This window comes from Leopardus geoffroyi, chromosome B1 (genome assembly GCF_018350155.1).
Source record: "Leopardus geoffroyi isolate Oge1 chromosome B1, O.geoffroyi_Oge1_pat1.0, whole genome shotgun sequence".
Taxonomy (NCBI): domain Eukaryota; kingdom Metazoa; phylum Chordata; class Mammalia; order Carnivora; family Felidae; genus Leopardus; species Leopardus geoffroyi.
In genome coordinates, this window is record NC_059327.1 from 41,535,371 (window position 1) to 41,553,574 (window position 18,204).

Sequence of the window (18,204 nt, forward strand, 5' to 3'; positions counted from 1 at the left end):
TTTTTCGTAGTGGGTAGGAAGTGTTACTGAAATATGACTTATTTGACATTACGGAACTTAGAATCAGTTTAAGTCTGATGGTATGATAGTAACTGTAACCACATTGGAGACCGCGAATCAAAAGAATGAGGAAATGGGATTCAACACTAGCCTATCTCTCTTCTTTGTGTATTATTAAATAGTGTGGAGCCTGTCTCAGGATACAACATTACCAGAAACAATTCTTTGCCTACTATTGCACAAATGATATACTGGGATTACATTTATGGACTCCTGACGAAGTTCTGGGGCTTTGGGAATTGATTGGGTCTCTGAATTTCTGATGGGGTGAGGTCCATAGTGGAGCCACCATGTGAGGTTTGCTTCACAAGGAGGCAAGTATGAAGAAATATCCATCCACTGAGGGTTTTCCAGGAGATAGACCCTACAGAGTTAAGTGGTGGGGATGTTAGCTAAGGATGGCTCTGGGGACAGATGCTCAGGGAAGGGAGGAGCAGAAGCAGATCGGACAGCTGGGCTTTGGTGCAGATGCAGTAGTCTCAGCCAGCTTGTGAGGAGTTCTGGGGCTACAGAGGCCTGTCTGGGTTGTCCCATGCTGGGCTTTTCATCCTTGAATTCATCAGCTACTGGGTTCGGGCCACCCTGGGTAGGAGTGTGACCTTGGGTGAGACAGCTGTCCACAACAGAGGCCGTTCCTGAAGGGGCAGACAGGTGAAGCCTGAACACCAATTCCATTGCAGCAGTTAGGACAAGTTCTTCCTCAAAAGGGCATCTGGGCCACATGTGTCCCTGTCCACCATAAGAAATTCCAAGTACTTACCTTGATGTGGGTCCAGACCACTCAGTCAGTAAGCAAGTCACAGCCCATTGACTTGGGAGGATGGCCTATTACTTTTTGCATGGTAAGAAGTAGAAATTGCTGCTTGGGGTAAGAATTGCTAGGGCTCAGTTTTATGTGAAATTTACTTCCTGCTCCGACCCTAACATCTTCACATGTCACAGATCTCTGGGCTTTATCATTCTTGACGAAATGCTTGCCTGTAAAATCTGAGGATGTGGCAGAAGAGGTGAGCCTACCTCTACTCAGATGCTCTTCCTCATCTCATCCCCTCTCCATGACCCTCCTGGGATCTGACCTGCAGATGGTTTTTGTTGAGTATCTCTCCATGACTGGCTCCCACTGGTCAAAGTCACAAATGTCTGGATTTCCCCAGGTTTAAATGGTGTCTTTGATTTCCTCCTGGACCAAAATGATTCCTAAAGTAAGAGTGTAAATATTCTGGACCTGGCAGTAAGGTATGAGGAAAGAATGTCATTTTAGGAGTTAGGTACCCCCATTTTGCCTTTGACTTGCAAGGAAAATATGATTAACTCCCATAATCTTCCTGGGTATCTTTTCTGAGTCTCTGTGCATGTGAAGGATGAGGTTAAGTGATCCTTAAGGCCCTTCCCAGTGTTCTGATTTCTTTATACACATCTCCATTATGGGATGTGGACTCATCCCCTCTCTGGATCTACTCAGTTCTGGATTGCCTGAATTCCATGCCTCTTTACTTTTTTCCTGCCTCAACTTCTAGCTCCATCTGAAGTGTCCATGTTCCATGACACCGATCTGCAGCTGTGCTGAGCAGTCCCTTCCCACTCCCGGCAAGTAGGGCAGATGGGGAGGAGGGAGCAGGGGTGGTGGCATTGATTTAGGGTCAGTCTGGCTATCACAGAGGAGCGAGGAGTGCTTTCAAAGGGCATCACCCAGCCTGTACTTGATATGCTTGCTCTTCTCCCTGAAGCCAGAAACTGCTCAGCCAGGTGATGAATCTATATCAATATGGTTTCTTTCATTACCTGGAAACTGCCCAATCTGTTCTCACCTCAGCTGAGAAGATGAGAAGAATTGATTTGGGGCACGAATTTGGAAGGATGACCACATTAGGAGCTGGAGTGGTGTGATGGTGTGCTTCCTCCCAACATCAGGGCTGTTGCCAGACAGCCAAGCTGTCATTTCTGGCTAGGTGACAAGACCCCAATACTCTGATGTGAGGCACTTGCTCATTACCTGGCATCCCAGTGGTCATGACCATCTGCTCGGTTTGCCCCCTCACAAGATGGCAAAGCAGATTTTGCAAGACACCAGCACCAACATGCCAGGGGATGGGTAAGTGAAATATGCTCAAAACTAGAGAGAAATGGAGCAACCTTTCTAGAAGGTGCCACTGGTATTTGAAAAGGCACTCCTAGTTCAAATACCTAAAAAGGGGCTCCCAGTCAATGCATCAGCACAAAGGCCATGTCCTGAAATGATGTATGCTTTCTGATAAATCGCTTGGTTGTAGGGTCCCTGTTTTTACATCATATTCCCTTCAAATGAGGAATAGGTTGGTACTGTCCTGAATGAACATTCTCAGTGAGGTCTGGGCTGTTTAATGCCATGACCCGGGGCCCTGAGCAGAAGAGGCAGTGTTAAAATCTTATCCTTAAAATTTCTGAGCTTTGAAAGTCTTTGGCTTCTTCCAGCTGCCTCACAAAGAATGTGAGCTGTAACTAGGTGAAAAGTACACTTGTGTGTAATTGTTGTCCAGATAGTCAAGCTATTAATGTTTGGGTTGAGCTAGTGAAGGCAATGCTAGATAAACGCTGGAATCACTAACCCTGGCTTAGTGCACTAGATGTTTATTTCCCAGTCACATAAAGTCCCTTGCACACCAGGGCTTGGGGATGCGGGGCTCTACTCTGCTTAGTCATTCAAGAGCTCTGGCTTTCAGACAGCCTGCCTTGTTTACATGGGGGCTTCCCATGTTGACCAAGACACCAGTTATCTAACCCACAGAAGAGAGAGAAGTTAGAAGACCATGCAGCAGGCTTTTTTTTCTTTTTTTTTTTTAAAGTTTATTCTATTTATTGAGAGAGAGAGAGAGAGAGAGAGAGAGAGAGGGAGGGAGGGAGAGAGGGAGAGGGAGAGAGAGAGAGAGAGAGAGAGAGAGAGAGAGAGAGAGAGAGAATGAGAATATATGCGTGGGAGAGTCAGAGAGAATCCCAAGCAGGCTCTGCACTGCCAGTGTGGTCCCCGATGTGGAGCTCGAGCTCACAAACTGTGAGATCATGACCTGAGCTGAAATTAACTGAGCTTAACTAACTGAGCCAGCCAGGCACGCCCCTCCTCTCCCGCCATGCCCCATGCAGCAGGCTCTTAAGGGCCAGGCCTAGATGTGTGCATAGCACGTTTGCCTATATTCCATTGGTCAGAACTCAGTGACCTGGCATACTAACTATAAGGGAAGATGAGAATCTCAGCCTAATGTTTTGTGGCTGGGGAAAAGGGGGAAAAAATGTCTCTGTTAGAGTGGAGGATTCGTTTCCAGAAAATCATCTCTCATCATTGGTGCATACTTGGTATCTATCTTTCTACCTACCTACCTACCTACCTATCCATCACCATCTATCTGGTTATCCTTTACCATCTTTAAAAACAGAATGAGTGCCCCTATGACATTTTCCAAAGCAAAGTTAAAATCTGGCGAGAACTTGTATTTAGTCAAATGAATTTCTCTCATCCTGCCCTTCTGAGGTAATCATTATCCTGAATCCTGTCTATAAATATTATATATGTATATATATATATATATATATATATATATATATATATATATATATTTGCCAAACATTGTTAGAGTTGTATCTTACCTACATGTGTCCCAAGATGTCTATATTTGTATTTTACTTGTTTTGATTTTATGAAAAGGATTTGGTGTATGTGCTCTTTGACTTACTTTTCTCATGTAGACATTCAGTTGCTACGATTTGTTCACATTCTGATGTGTTGCTCTGCTTCATTCCTATTGTAACTCTACCTTCATCTATTTGTCCATGCTCCTGTAGATATGCATTTGGGCTTATGGCACCTTTTGCTATTTGAGCAATGCTACTATCATTATCCTTTACACGCCTGGTGTTGTATGTGAGCAACAGTTTTTTCTTGCCTGTAAACTAGGGATACAGTTGCTGGGTTGTTTAACTTGATGACAATAGTCTCTCTTGTCAAGAAATGTGTAAAACAATCCTGTGTGTCCATGCCCTTCCTAACACTTGATACAGTGAGATATTTTAGTTTTTACTAATGCCTTTATTTTTTATTGAGCATAATACACATACTTTTAGATGCTTAGCTTCCCCTGACAGTTGAGTTTCCTAGGCTCTCATTGTTTCTACTACTTCTTGCTGCATCCCAATGCAAGAGGTGGCGCAAGATCTCAAGTATCTCTCTGATCAGAAAATAAATTCTGACCGAGAGATTTCAGGGAAGGGACAGTCCTGCATGCAGGCTTTTGTCAATTTATGGATGGGCAGTCCTTAACTTGGCAACATATGAATTCCTGTGTCTTCCCATCTTGGCCGCTCCAGACGCTTATATGTGTACTCTATAATTTTGCTGATTTTAGGAAAAGCAGCAGACAAATGGAGGCCAAACAGGATTCCTCAGAGAAGCCAAGTCAAGTCTGTATGCTGTAGTGGAGAATGGAGCTGAAAATGTCCGCTGGCTGACTGACAGCCAATGCAGCAGCCTCAAAGTACAGATTGCAATAAGACTAATAGTTTTCCCAGCAGCAGCTTGGTCTGTCTCATCTGTGCCCTCCTCTTAAGTTGGATACAGGTGCAGAACTGTGCCTCTGAGCCCTGGATGTGATAGCTGCATTTAAATCTGCCCTCAATCTGTCTGGTTCAGTAGGGGCAGCCTTGTGAAGATAAATCATGTAAACAAGTTATAGTAATGGAATACTTATTTATGAACGGTATTTTCGAAGGCTTGTAACCACCATTAAAAAGAAAGGCCTTGTTGTCTTTTACCTTGTTAAGAAAATCAGCCCGTTTTGAGTATGCACCTTCTTCAAACAGGAAGCTAATGTATCGGGAAGTGAGCAATCCAGGTTGCTTTCCTCCTCTGAGTGGTGGGGGAGGGCAGGAGCCTAGTTTTTCAAATATGAGTGGCTTTTCCACAGGGGTACACAACCCTTTAGTCTGGTGGGATGAGCGACAGAGAACATAAGTGTGCTCTACTCCCTCGTGTTTTCTCCTCCCCTCCTCTCCTTCTCTCTTTGGGCTGGTGATCTTTTTTGTTTCTCTCTGCCTCTGGCTTTCGTCCTCTGGTAGGGGTTCTGGTTTTACTTTGGCTTGAAGTGATAAACCAGCAGAAAATCTAAACTCTCCGTGCACGACCTATGTCTCCCCTCTGAAAGTACCAAAAAAAAAAAAAAAAAAATGCTTCTGACCCACTGACCAGCAGAGGTGCTCATGTTTCCCCATTAATATCCTACAAAAACAAATGATGTTTTCCCCGACGAGAGTGCCCTGTCATGCTGCCCAGACTTGTCGGCTGTGTGGAGTTATTGCCAGACACCTCAGGCCCTCCCCCAGAGGCCTTTGAAAGGGCCTTTTGGAAACCCAGATAGAATGGCTTTCATCATTTGGAATACCTGCTGGCCCCAGCTGCCTCTGTGCACATCCTCAGCCTCTACTGTTAGGTGGAAGCAAAGGTCCTACACTGGAATCTTAGCAAGGACATTGAGCCATGCGGCAAGTGGAGATTCTAGGAGGACATGTGGGAAAGCAAGAGCCATTGTCTACCAGCAAGGGTATGAATATTTTATTTATGTGTAGATGGAGACAGATATCCTGTTTGTATTTATGTAGAATGGTGTATGCTGGATCTCAGGATGTGAGCCTTTTCCATAAGATCACCCTTGTGGGTGTTGTTCACTGCTGCAAACCTAGTGTCTAGACAGCACCATGCATAGTAAATGCTCTATAAAAATCTGTTTGATGACTGAGGGAGGAATCCCAGGGGCCTGTATAATGTGCAGGACTTGGGTAGAGGCCACTTGGTGAGTTGCCTCACAAAATCTGAGGGGCTAGAGTGGGTCTGAAGCCTTGGACTCTTCATGGCCCTGGGAGCCTACTACTCAGATTTGCACATTCAGACAAAGGACAGGGGGCCATACGGGGAGAAGCGGCAAGGACCCAGCATGCATGCCTCCTCAGATGTGGCAGAGGCACACGTGCATGCCCATAGGACTGGCCCAGGCTGGAGACATTGCTGTTCTCCTTCCCAGATGTCATCGGGCTAGCCTGTGCCACATGTAAATGAGACCGACAGATTCAGTTCCCCGGCCCCCGGGGCCGAGGGTGACACTTGTGTGCCCAGCAGTGGCAGATGCCTCCGAGTCAGGAATCACAGAGCCTGGTTTTACAAGTGAAGAAAATGGTGCCATTAAAAGGCAATTATTCAAGTGATGTGAGTCAGCGATACAGCTTCTGGCAATGCGAGGGAAGGGAAAGAAGTGGTGTGGGGAGTTTTCCCTCTCTCACTCTTTTTTAAACAAAGCTCAAGCTAGATAGCATAGCTTGCACCTGCGTGTGGATGATGTACGGGAAGGGCTGGACTGCCAGATTCCTTTATGTGAACAACATCAGCAATCGACCAGAAAGGGCTCCATCCACAGAAAGGGGGGATCCAAAGATTCTTTCGGCTGGTTGTGTCTTTGACCTTTACTGGATCTCAGCTTGTCAGGAGGTTCCAGGTTCCCCTGTCTGGCCACCTGTGGGGTGTGTGGAAATTAAAGGAAAGGGTGTGATGGAGTCTGCAAGCCCTGTGAGCTGGGTTGGGGTATCTGTTTCTTTTGTGCTGTGCTGTGTTTCTTCCTGCCCCCTTTCTCTAGTGTCATTTCACTGAAGACCAGTACACTTTTATTTCTGGAGTATGTTCATGTCTGTTTTCCTTCTAAGGCTGCTTGGTCTGCTGCCGTGGCAGCTAGCCCTGCATTACCCCCTTCTCATGGAGGAAGGTGTGAAGGGGACAGGACAGACCCTGCTCCCACCTCATCATCTGGGTTCCTGGGCCTGAGTGGGGGTGGTTGGTCACTGTAGAGATGTCTACTGAAGCCACAAGTTTGTCTCACAAATCTTTGTCCTTTTATTGTCAGGGAGGCTAGAGGGAAAGGACAGTGGCAGGTTCTGAAACAGGAACAGAGTAGAGACCAGGCTGCAGCCACAAGGTGGCTTCTGGTTCTGGGGCCCTTTTACAAGTGGAGTAAAAACTCAGAAAGATCACAAAGGCTTATTTGTTTCGTGCTGAAAATGGGCCGGCTCTCGTTCTCCTATCTTTCCCCTTTCTGAGCAGAGTGGAATCCCCTCCAGTATTGATAAAACAAAGCAGGAACAATTTTCATACCCTTTGGATATTAGTCATTTTAAAATATGGCTGCATTTAAATAGCAGTGGCATGGCTCATGTCTGTTTCACGTTCCTAACCAGGGGAGGTTTCATTTTAATTGGTGGCATTTTGTCTACTGTTCAACTTAATGAAAGTTGAAAGAAGACAGGTCCAGTGTCTCTGCATTAGACACAGGAAGCAGAGGGTCAGAGCTGCCAGAGTGGTGGCCTTGTGAGGGGTGGGCATGTGAGGATCTTGGACTGGGTGAAGAGGAGTCAGCCAGACTGGACAGAAGGGAGTGGTGTTTTTTTTTTTCAGGGTATCAGGGTGAGAGGAGAGAAGCAGGTACTAGATCTGTGGGTGAGTTGGGCTGCAGAGGCACAGACTCTCTGGATGTACAGACAGAAGCAGAGTAGAGTGTCTGGGAAGATGAGAAGGTTGATAATGCATCCCAGCTTGGTTCAGATAAACACAGGGAAGAGAGTTTGGGCCCTAAGGAGTTACAGTTTGCATGGCTCCACCTGGATAGTTGGGGATCTCTGGGCCACAGCATGTTAATTCTGAGGAGGATGTCTGCCCTCTATTTTCACGTTAAGTGCTTTTTATGATGCTCCCTAGACTGTGGCAGTAAGGGAACCAACTGAAGGGCTCACTGCACTGAGTTCTGTCCCAGAGAGTCAGCAGAAGTTGAGGGTTAAGCCAGTGGGCTTGGTCAGCCCAGGCTTGGCAACCTGGTTGCCACTTAGGAGCCTTGCGACCTTTGGGTAATCACTCAACTCTTAAGCCTCAGCTTCCTCATCTAGAAAATGAGGCCAATGACTCTACCTGCCTCACTTGATGGGAATTAAATCAGGTGTTAAGGCCATTAACACTAAGCCTGGCTCAGGAGCAACCCTTCCTATGTTTACAATAGTAAAATAAAATATTTATGCCTTCTGGGGCCAGAGCTTTCATGAGGGTCAAGTGCTATTGGGAGCATCTTTAGAGGAGCCACAGTCCCTGATACTAAAGAGTCCACAAAGTCATATGGAGTGGCAGTTTGGAAATTCAGAACTCTGTCCCTATAGGCAAGAGTAGATCTTTGGTTGAAATTGCCATGGGTCTGAAATACTACTTTTAAAAAGGCTAGTGTGGGAGAAAATGAGTGGAAAGTAGTTTGTTATATCTTATAGATTAGTTTTCTTTTAATATTTTGTAAATGTTATTTTATTCTTGAGAGAGAGAGAGAGAGAGAGAGAGAGAGAGAGAGAGAGAGAATATGAGTGGGGGAGGGGCAGGGAGATGGGGGACAGAGGATTTGAAGCGGGTTTCTTACTGACAGCAGTGAGCCTGATGCAGGACATGAATTCACAGACTATGGGATCATGACCTGAGCCAAAGCTGGATGCTCAACCACCTGAGTCACCCAGGCCCCCCCTTATGGATGAGTTTTATAGTTAAAATGCCCAAACCTATGGCAGGACACCCACTGGTGGTGATCACCAAGCCAAGGGCTCCTCTCAACATGGGACTGGGGTGAAGGATGCCACATGGGCAGCAGGACTGCTGTGGCCACCTCAGAGCTACCACAGTCAGTGGCTGTGGGTCCAGAAAGCTGGTCTAATTCAGATTTTGGATGGCATGTGCTTTCCTTTGTGTCCCACAGGGGGCAAGTCACAGCCAGAAGAGCTCTGGGGGGGTGACAGAGAAGGTGGGAGAGTTCTCATCAAACTGCTCCATCTGCCAGTATCGACACCTACTGGCAACAAAAATGGATTTAAATGTTTATGAAGTATGGAGTCCTCATGGGCATATGGCCTGAGTATCAGCTGGCAGTGGAATTTAGTGGAAGTGAGCCATTTTTGTGGAGAATATTGTTAATACAAAAGAGGAGGCTGGTGATGACAATCAAAATTATTATTTCCACACACCGATTCTCCCTTTAGTCTTTAATGTGGTTCTATTTATTTCTTTACTTAAATATTGACAGAATCCCTCCTGAAAATAAGAATGATGATAACACAAAATTAATAATATTCATTATAATGGTGGTAATATCCAGTTTTCAGTGTCTGCCTTATACTGCAGTCTTTGTTAGATGCTCTCTAATACTCACAATGAACCTGTGAGCATGTTTCCCCGTTACACAAATGAGGAAATGGTGGCTCAGGGAGGATGTGTAACTTTGCACTCAAAAATCTAGTTGGCAAGCAACGAAACATGGATTTGAACTAATTTCTTTTTCCTCTGAAGAGCCCTGCATGGGTTTTAGGACCTTTGAGTCAGAAGCTATTTTAGCATGATTGGAAACAGAATGGAATGAAGAATATTACTCTTGGCCATGAAACCTCAGGTTTCTCTAGCTTTTCAGGCTGTGTCCCTGAAATCTGTTCTTGAGAAGCAGAAGGAAGCAGAGGGGAAGGCTTCATGTCTGCATCTAAAGATCCTAAAAAAGGCCATTCCTTATTCCTTGTACCTTGAGAAATGTTTTGGGACCTGCTGTTTTCCCTCAGTCTCTCCTCCTTCCATCTGGGTCTTGAGCTTTGTATACCCTTCTTTCCCTTGAATTTCGCTGCCTCCTTCCCTTATGTTGCATTCCCAAGTAAGTTCCACTGAAGCCCCTTGTATATATCTTCTCATGCCAACTAGTAATATTTTTCTCCATGCCAGCAAAAAGAATTGCAACCTATTGGGTTTAAACCCATTCCTACTCCTCTACTCTAATCCTATTTATTCTTAAATGTTTAACTCTTATAGAGCCTTCTTAAAGAGTTCCTTATAATCGCCTTGTCTTCTCCAATCCTCTGTCGCTTTTTACCAGCCAAATTACGCTTGCTGCCTGTGCCTTAGATATTCTGTGTGCATCTATCTCTTCTCACTCAATAGCTCATAAAGATTTGGAAGACAGGAGTTGTGCCCTCTGTTATTCCTGTGCTTCACACATAGTGGATGCTTAGTAATAATTATTGAACAAACAAAATCTCTCTCCCTCTATATTTCTTTTGTTTATACACCTAGCTATACCTCTGAGCCTTACACTTGTCACTGCTACCAGATGTAAATAGATTTATTATTGTATAGAGACCTAGGACAGCAAATGAGAATCTGATCAGACTCCTGTTCTACTGCCTCCAACTTCCCTCTGGGCTTCTTTAGTAAAATAAAGGTAGCACTGTCCTCTGTGAATACTGAAGAGTGATAGGTTATTCAAATCATCAATGTTTGCTTTGGAATGTGCCTGGGTGGGGAACACTGAGGAAATTTTCATTCAGATCAGTTTCAAATCCAGGAAATCAAACCCCTTCCTTCCCCTGCTCTTCTATCCCTCCTCAGAATGTTCCAGGGCCTCAGAATGTAGTATAGTCAGCATGTCCCCAGGTTGGAGGTCACTACATCTTGGCTCTGATGAGACAGTGGGTCTGACTGGTTACTAACTGATCAACAGCCCTGCTCTGTCTCTGCTCTAGCTGCTGATTCAGGACCATGGACAAGGCTAAAGGTAGTCTGGTTTTCCCTCCTTGTCCTTAACAGTTCATCTGTACTTTTGAAGCCCAGAGAAGCTGAGAATTCTATTCTAAACAAGCCAGAGGAAGGAACAAATGGCAACCCTCTTCCTGGGGAATTCCACTCTTTGAATCATAAATCAGGCTCTTTAGTTGTCTAAAGTGACCTACACAGAGAGAGTTCTCTTTTCTTAGGGAAAAGGCCTTACACACAAACCAGTCTGACACTTGCCTACTAATTGCATCCCACTGGAATTTAACTTATTCAGGTTTTCCATTTGGGCCTTGTACGTTTCAGAGGGGTCTTTATTGCCATTTTACTGCATATGGGCTTCTTCAAATCGATATTCTTATATAAAACAGTGGAAAAAGCCATGATATTCTCTTCTTCCTTTGAATTTTTTTTTAGTATACACATTTTTATATTCTGCCTTTAAAGCTATTTCTGCTGCACAGCTGCTTTACCGAGACTCAGACTCCTACGGGCCCTACTCGGTCCGACACGTACCTTGAATATCCTTTCACAGTGTTTGATTTCTGCAGTCGGTTGTATAATGAGGAAGGAGTGTGCAGTGAGTTTGGAGATTCCTATTAACCAGGTCACCCATGAATCTATTTTTGTGCACTTCTTTATTAGAAATAGCAGGGAACATGATGATATTTAAACACAACTACTTATAGAAGCTTGGCTTAAAAAATACACCTTAGTAAGTTTTCTTTTCCCATTTGACATTTCAAAATGTTGTACTACATTTTCCCATCATCAAAACACCTCTTCTCCATTTGCATTCTGGGATGTGAATAGAGACCATTACACATGATGATGGATATTTTGGATGGTCATTTGGACTTGTGATCCTCTGCCTGATTTAGACCATCTTTGAAATGGTCATTCTGTTCTTGGCACTGCCTCTGAAGATGGACCATAAAGAAATAGACACAGACCAAGATGGTAAGTCAGGACGGGTTCAGAGAAGATAGAAGAGAGCTATCTTTAGGTACTTGAGAGAGGATATCTCATGAAAAACGATAGTAGAATTTTTGTATGTTGTACCCAAAGACAGGATCAGTGAGTGAAAGCTTCAGTGGGACAGATTTTGATTCAACCTGAAAAATACCTAACTGCTAGAGTTGCCAGACTCTTTGGAACAGGTTGCCATGTTAGGTAGTGAGTCTCCAGGCACTGCAGGTGCTAGACTCCAGGCTGACTGAGTTTTCTGCCAGGAATGAGCCTTCCAGAAATAACAATCCACTTCAACTATGAGAGTCTATAGTCCTTACTACCTGGCATTACTGTTGATACTCAGGGCATTGAAAAAGCAGAGTCACCATCATCTCTTAGGAGCAAAATCTGTGAATCTTTTTGAATTTTGGAAATCAAATGCCCCGAATGGGCCACTATAGCCAATGACAAGGATAGAAAGTGAGTTTGCAGTTGTTGAGGCAGGAAGCTTTTTATTCAGGCAGATACTTTATTTTATAGTCCAGCTACAAAATTAGATGATTTCAAAAATCACTTAAAACAAACCACTGTCCTTTATTTTGTTGCATTGGTTAAGACCTGGCCAGCATCTTATTAACATTAGGATATTATTAAAAATGTACTGATGATCCCTTTCAAATGAAGAGAGTTTTACAGTTTATATAGTACCTTCTTCTATATTTCTCCTAAGTTTCACCACGGTTCTCTAAAAAGGCATGGATAATATTTTATCTTAATTTGTGTAGGGGGAAACTAAGACTGGAAGGTTTAGTGACTCATCCAACATCACATGGTTGGCAAGTAGCATGAGACCTGGACTGGACCTGGCATGGATTTGTAGTGTGGAAATTGGAGTCATGCAAACCAGACAGAAAATATGGCCATGCCAATGATCAACTATGTGACTTCAAACACTCTCATATATCAAATGAGGGCATGGGAGCAAGATAAGCTCGAAGGTGCTCACCACATCCCTGTTGTCTGAAATCCTCTTGCCTCTCCATACACCTTGCTCTCTGGCATAGTCCTTACATTTTACCTGGCAGGTAGGAGGTAAAATGAAATGGAGTTTCTGTGTTGGAGGAAAGCATTCTGATGCGCTGGCATGTGTTTCTACGGTGGTAACTTCACACTACAGCTGCTATGAGATACCTTTGTGACAGATCACTTTCACAAGTGTGAGACCCTTGGCTGCACTTTGATTCAGGATTGGGGATTCAACAATATGTTTATTTACCTTTGTGGGCTCAATTGTGGTGTGTAATGGCCTAGGTGGCTTTTATGAATATCAGTAACCCTAAATGTGGAAGAGTCAGCATGGATGATAAGAGCTTCTCACTTTAGAGGGTATAGGCTTGCAAAAAGAGTTACAGTTTATCCTGATTTTATTTTTTAATTCTGTAATATAGCTATTCAACTCAAAACTAAATTTTATATTGCCTATAAGTTTCTTGACAAAGCTAACTTTTTTCCATGTACTACAAAAATAATATATGTTCATTGTAGGAAAAAAATAAAATTACATAAGTAATTACCTATAATCTCTGAAAGATAACTGCTATTAAAACTTTATTAAAACTTCCTGGGATGCTTTCCTATGCACCTATACATATTTTAAAACAAATTTAGTATAATACTGTACATACTGTGTTATAAACGGTTTTGTTGTTAATGGTAAACTTTGTCCTATTTCATTAAACATTCCTTTAAAGAAGAATTTGATTTCAGGGTGCCTTGGTGGCTCAGTCAGTTGAGCAACCGACTTCGGCTCAGGTCATGATCTCACGGTTCATGGGTTTGAGCCCTGCGTAGGGCTCTGGGCTGACAGCTCAGAGCCTGGAACCTGCTTTGGATTCTGTGTCTCCCTCTCTCTCTGCCTCTTCCCCACTCGTGCTCTGTCTCTCTCTGTCTCAGAAATAAATAAACATTGAAAAATTAAAAAAAAAAAAGAATTTGATTTGCATTTGGATTTGGAAGGCACATCGTATTCTAGAATGTGGATGTCTCAGAATTCATTCAACTTCTTTCTTACGTTGCATGTATTGAATGCTTACAATGGTTTGTTAATATAAATCACATATGAAAATATCCTCTCACGTAAATCCTTGGCAGTACACTAGATAGAAATCTGATTTGTCAGAAAGAGAAAATTAAAGGTGCATTTCTATTTTGTAGGGTACCAGCAGTCTTGCTGGGCATTTATAAGGAAATTATAAACTCTACACTTATTGTGGTTAACTGACATGGTATCACCTAAGGTGTAGGGTGTTCTCCCCCACTGCTACTATCATGGGGTCTGTGACTGTGCTCCTAGCTTTTGCACACAGTTAATGTCCTGCATAAACATCAAGGCAGTGGACTCATTTTTCTTCTGTTGATTCTCCTTTAGCCTGATGAAGTCCTCCGATATCGATCAGGATTTATTTACAGACAGTTACTGCAAAGTGTGCAGTGCACAACTGATATCCGAATCTCAGCGCGTGGCTCATTACGAGGTAAGGACAGCTTTTCCCATTTGATGTTTTCAGTGGAAGAAAGAGTGGTGCAGACTTGGTGTGGGACTTGAGGACAGATCCTTTTCGTCTCAGGGCATGTTTCAAGAGCCACAGGGCTTGAGCCTTTACAGTCTGAGATCAGGCTGGGGCAAATGTGCATGTGTGGGGTGGGGACAGAGGCCTAGGGACATCAGTCTCAGACTCTGGCTGCTTCCCAGATTCTGTCTTTTTATTTTTCCTTTTTTTTTTTTTTTTTTTTTTTTTTTTTTTTTTTTTTAATGCCTCAGCCCCTGGAGACTCAATGGTCTTTCTCTACTTGTTAAATCTGTCATTGCTCATCCCTGAAGTTCCTTTCAGGGACACAGGGCAGGATGCATTAGTGCCAGCTTCTCTTTCCTTCTATGACCCTGAAGATAAGCTCAGAGGCCTTTTGTTAATCACTGTCCAGAGAGATGGCAGCATCAGTGATTCAGCATCAAATTCCTTCCACACGATGGCTGCTGCCCTACATGTGTTTATCAGCATAAGGACTTTCCCTGTAAAGTTGTAGCAAAGTTTTAAAATCCAAATACTTTTGAAGGACATGATTCAGTGGCTTTGGCTTTTTAGGGTGGAAGAACAAATAGTTGCCTTTTAATCCTCTACTGAGAACAGAGAATGAGAGAAGAAGGGTTGGCCAATGTTCTGGGTGGGGACAAGGTGCTGCACATGGGGACAAGGGGACGCTGGGTGCCCCCAGATGCTGAGTGCTGCCCAGGGCATATTCACCTTATGAGAGAACATATACCAGTGGGAACACGAGTTTTCAAGTGTAATAACTTGTGAGTAATTTTAGATTGGAGGGCTTAGCCAGCAATTTTCTTTTTGTCTGACAAGCCTGACAAATGCCAGTTGTCACCATCACTCACCAGACTCCTCTGAGCCTCTGGTTCCTCTGTGCACGATAAAAAAATAAAATTAAATGAAAAATAAAATTAACATGCACATGCACACGCCCAGAAACACAATTAACTGACCCCATGTACTTCCTGGGGTTTTGTGGTGACCAAATGAGACTTATTGAAATAGTATTTGTGAAAATGCTTTGGAAGCTGTAAAGTGTGCTGAACATACAAAATTATATTGCTTTTCATTATTAACTCCATTGCAGCAATATTCTGATGCAGGCAAATAAAGCATGCTCTTCTGAGAAAACTTTTAAAAATCAGAATCTGTGAAAAAAAGTTAGCATATTCTTTTGTCAGTAGACAATCAAGTGTTAGAAGTAAATGTGAGCTCAAAAGAATGATCTAAAATGGAAGATATCCATCTTCTGATATTAAGAACTTTCTAATTTTGGTGGGTATTGCTTTATAAACACACATGGTTTTTATTAATATGATTTCCTCAGTTAAGGAAAATCAGGGAATTCATTCCTACTCTCAAATTCCATAGCTTCCTATTAGCCCTTTATGTTCTCCCTTTATTAGACTTTTTGTGTTCAGTTTTAATCTTCTTACTAGATTCTTGAGGGCAGAAGCAGAGTTTTATTCATTTGCTCTTCCGTAATTCCTGGAATAGTGCCTGCACATCACAGATGTACAGTTAGTGCTTGTTAACAAAAATACCTTGGTGACACAGTCCAGCACTTCTTTATTGTTACCTGAACTAGAAAAGTAATGTCAGAAAATTGAAAAAAAAAAAACAAATTTTTAAAGAAAAAGATCTTAGCTGCTCAATTAAGGGTTTAGTTATTTGAACACAGGTTTTCCTGTTACCACTCTGTATCCTTGCTGTGGCACAATTTAATTGTTTAGAGAATGTGTTAATATTTGTTGCATGTAGCATAGATGAGATAGAGAAAAGAAAGCAATCAAAATATATCTGCAATTAACAGTGTTACACATCATCAAAACAACATTAAACACACTTCCATTAAGCATGGATGAGGACTCTAAGTGATGGCTTACTCCCTGCTTCCAGGCAGAGGTGGGGTACTTCTTTCCAAGACAAACAGCACTACACATGGTTGCTGCAAAGCTGTTGGGGATGTGAACAGGGTTCACACCTCCTGAGCAATCCGGTCTTACCAGCTTCCGTTAGGAGGCTTCCCCAATTTTTCATCTCTAAGAGGATGATGGCTTCCATCCGATGATCTTGAAGGCCATTTGAGAATTGATAATCTGACCCTGTTCATCTCCCCCCTCCCGCCACATACACTCTCTCTGCTGAAATTTCGTGAAGAGTGGGTCTCTATGAGTGTGAAATCCCACTCAGGTCATTGAAAATGTTATCACACTGAGTCTCAATGCTCTATCACTGATGTATTGCTTTAGCTTGATTTTACTCAACTAGAAAATATTCCCAGCTTCCCTATGGGGCAAATCAAAAAGAATCCACTGTGTACTTTCTGCTGTGTCCAGCACTATTAGTATTAGTTATTACAGGGAATTCTGAAGCTCTATGAGAAACAGTCTCTGCCCCCAAGAAGCTCATAAACTTTGTTGGGCGGAAAAGCCATGGGTGGTTCAATGTGGTATAAATAGGTGTGTGATACTGAGGACGTGATCTGTAGAATTCTGCTGCCTGCTTTGAAGGAGCTGCTGATCTGATGTGATTTAAACAGAGTGTTAATTCTTCTGCCCCTTTGGCTTTCTGATATATGCTATGTAGTGCTGTTAACTTTTTAGGTTTTTTCATATTCCAAACTCTAAAGAGCAGGTCACCACTAAGAGCTATTATGGCCAAGAAAGATTTGTTGGGAATGTCATGAATTATCTAGGCCTTGATGGATGGGTTAAGTTTAGGGGCTGCTAGAATGAGAGGTATCTCCAAGGAGCTATGAGGAGGATTTGTGTTAGGGAAGGGAGGTGCACTGTAGTATGTAAGGGTCACGTGGGGTCAGAAGGTAAAGGAAAGGGGACTTTGTACTTTCCTGTGGCTCTTAAGCATTTGGTAACTTGACAGCATTTCTGAACGACAGTCCATTGGTGGTGGTCAAGGTGTATTGTTAGGAAACGAACAGCTTTGGTATGACTTTGGCTATGGAACTAGTGTGCCAGCCTTTTGAAATAAAAGAGAAAAACACAACAGATGGGTTAATGCTTAATAGCTGCATGCCCCATTTAAAAGGCTGAACCTTTGTATAGGAGGACAGAAAAACCTAATATATGTCTAATGGACCAAAAACACTTCCATGCTATACTTTTAAAATCTCTTTTTGCATATGAAATCCTGAAGTGGAAAAAATGGGAAATATAAAGACATTATTATTTTTCTTACTTGCTAAGCATTAATAACATGTTAATCTTTGGGTGGAAAATATAATTAGATGTTGTCTCTGCTCACTGAGTCAATAGAACAAGTAGGCACAGAAACAGAGGGGGAAGAGAAAGCTTTCACGTGTGCCTTTCAACATGCCTGGATGTTATAGAGGTTAGCAATAATTTTCTAGTGAGGCCACTTGAGCAGTTGGTTGTAGTTTTAAGTGGCTAAAGAATAATTTTCTGCAAAAGGAAAGAGTTGCTTGCATGAGTGAAGGAGTGAGTAGTTTTCTGGCGTGTAGGAAGAAGAGGATTTGTATACGGAAGGCCATGAGAAATGAACTAAAAAAGACAGGGAATTTTTTTTTTCTTGAGTAAAGCTAAAGGAAAAATATGAATGAGTGATCTAGAAGGAAAGAGAGAACTCTTGTCAGGCAGAATCAATGAAGTCGGCATAAATGGGCCAGTTCCTGCTGCTTGTCTCTTCCTGTGTAATTAATTGTTCCTTGCAAAATCAATGACTCAGGTATACTGGCACCTTCAAACAAGATTGTATGCTTTCTGAAGGCAGGCATGAGTCATGCACTGAGTTTCTTCATTTACTTCTACAGTGTCAAACCTAGAGTTTGACCCATTGTGGCTCATAGGCACTTGTAGGTTGATGAAGAGGCTGAATTTGGGGACTGGTAGAGGGAAGCAGTGGGTTAAGTTTAATGGAAGCATTGATGGGTGTGCCAGAAGAGGCATTGGTATACATTGGGAGTCAACCTGTACTCAGGAGCTGGCCTCAAGATATAGGTGA

The 18,204-nt window shown here is 42.9% G+C and overlaps 1 protein-coding gene across 2 annotated transcripts in view; it reads left to right on the forward strand.

The window, feature by feature from the left end:
- Positions 1-18,204, forward strand: part of ZMAT4 (zinc finger matrin-type 4) — a 348,843-nt gene that overhangs the window by 54,979 nt on the left and 275,660 nt on the right. For both annotated transcript variants that reach the window (XM_045459673.1, XM_045459684.1), the window contains exon 2: positions 14,055-14,160. In XM_045459673.1, the coding sequence (XP_045315629.1) occupies positions 14,059-14,160 (102 nt within the window). In that variant the 5' untranslated portion in view covers positions 14,055-14,058. The remainder of the gene's footprint in view (positions 1-14,054; positions 14,161-18,204) is intronic.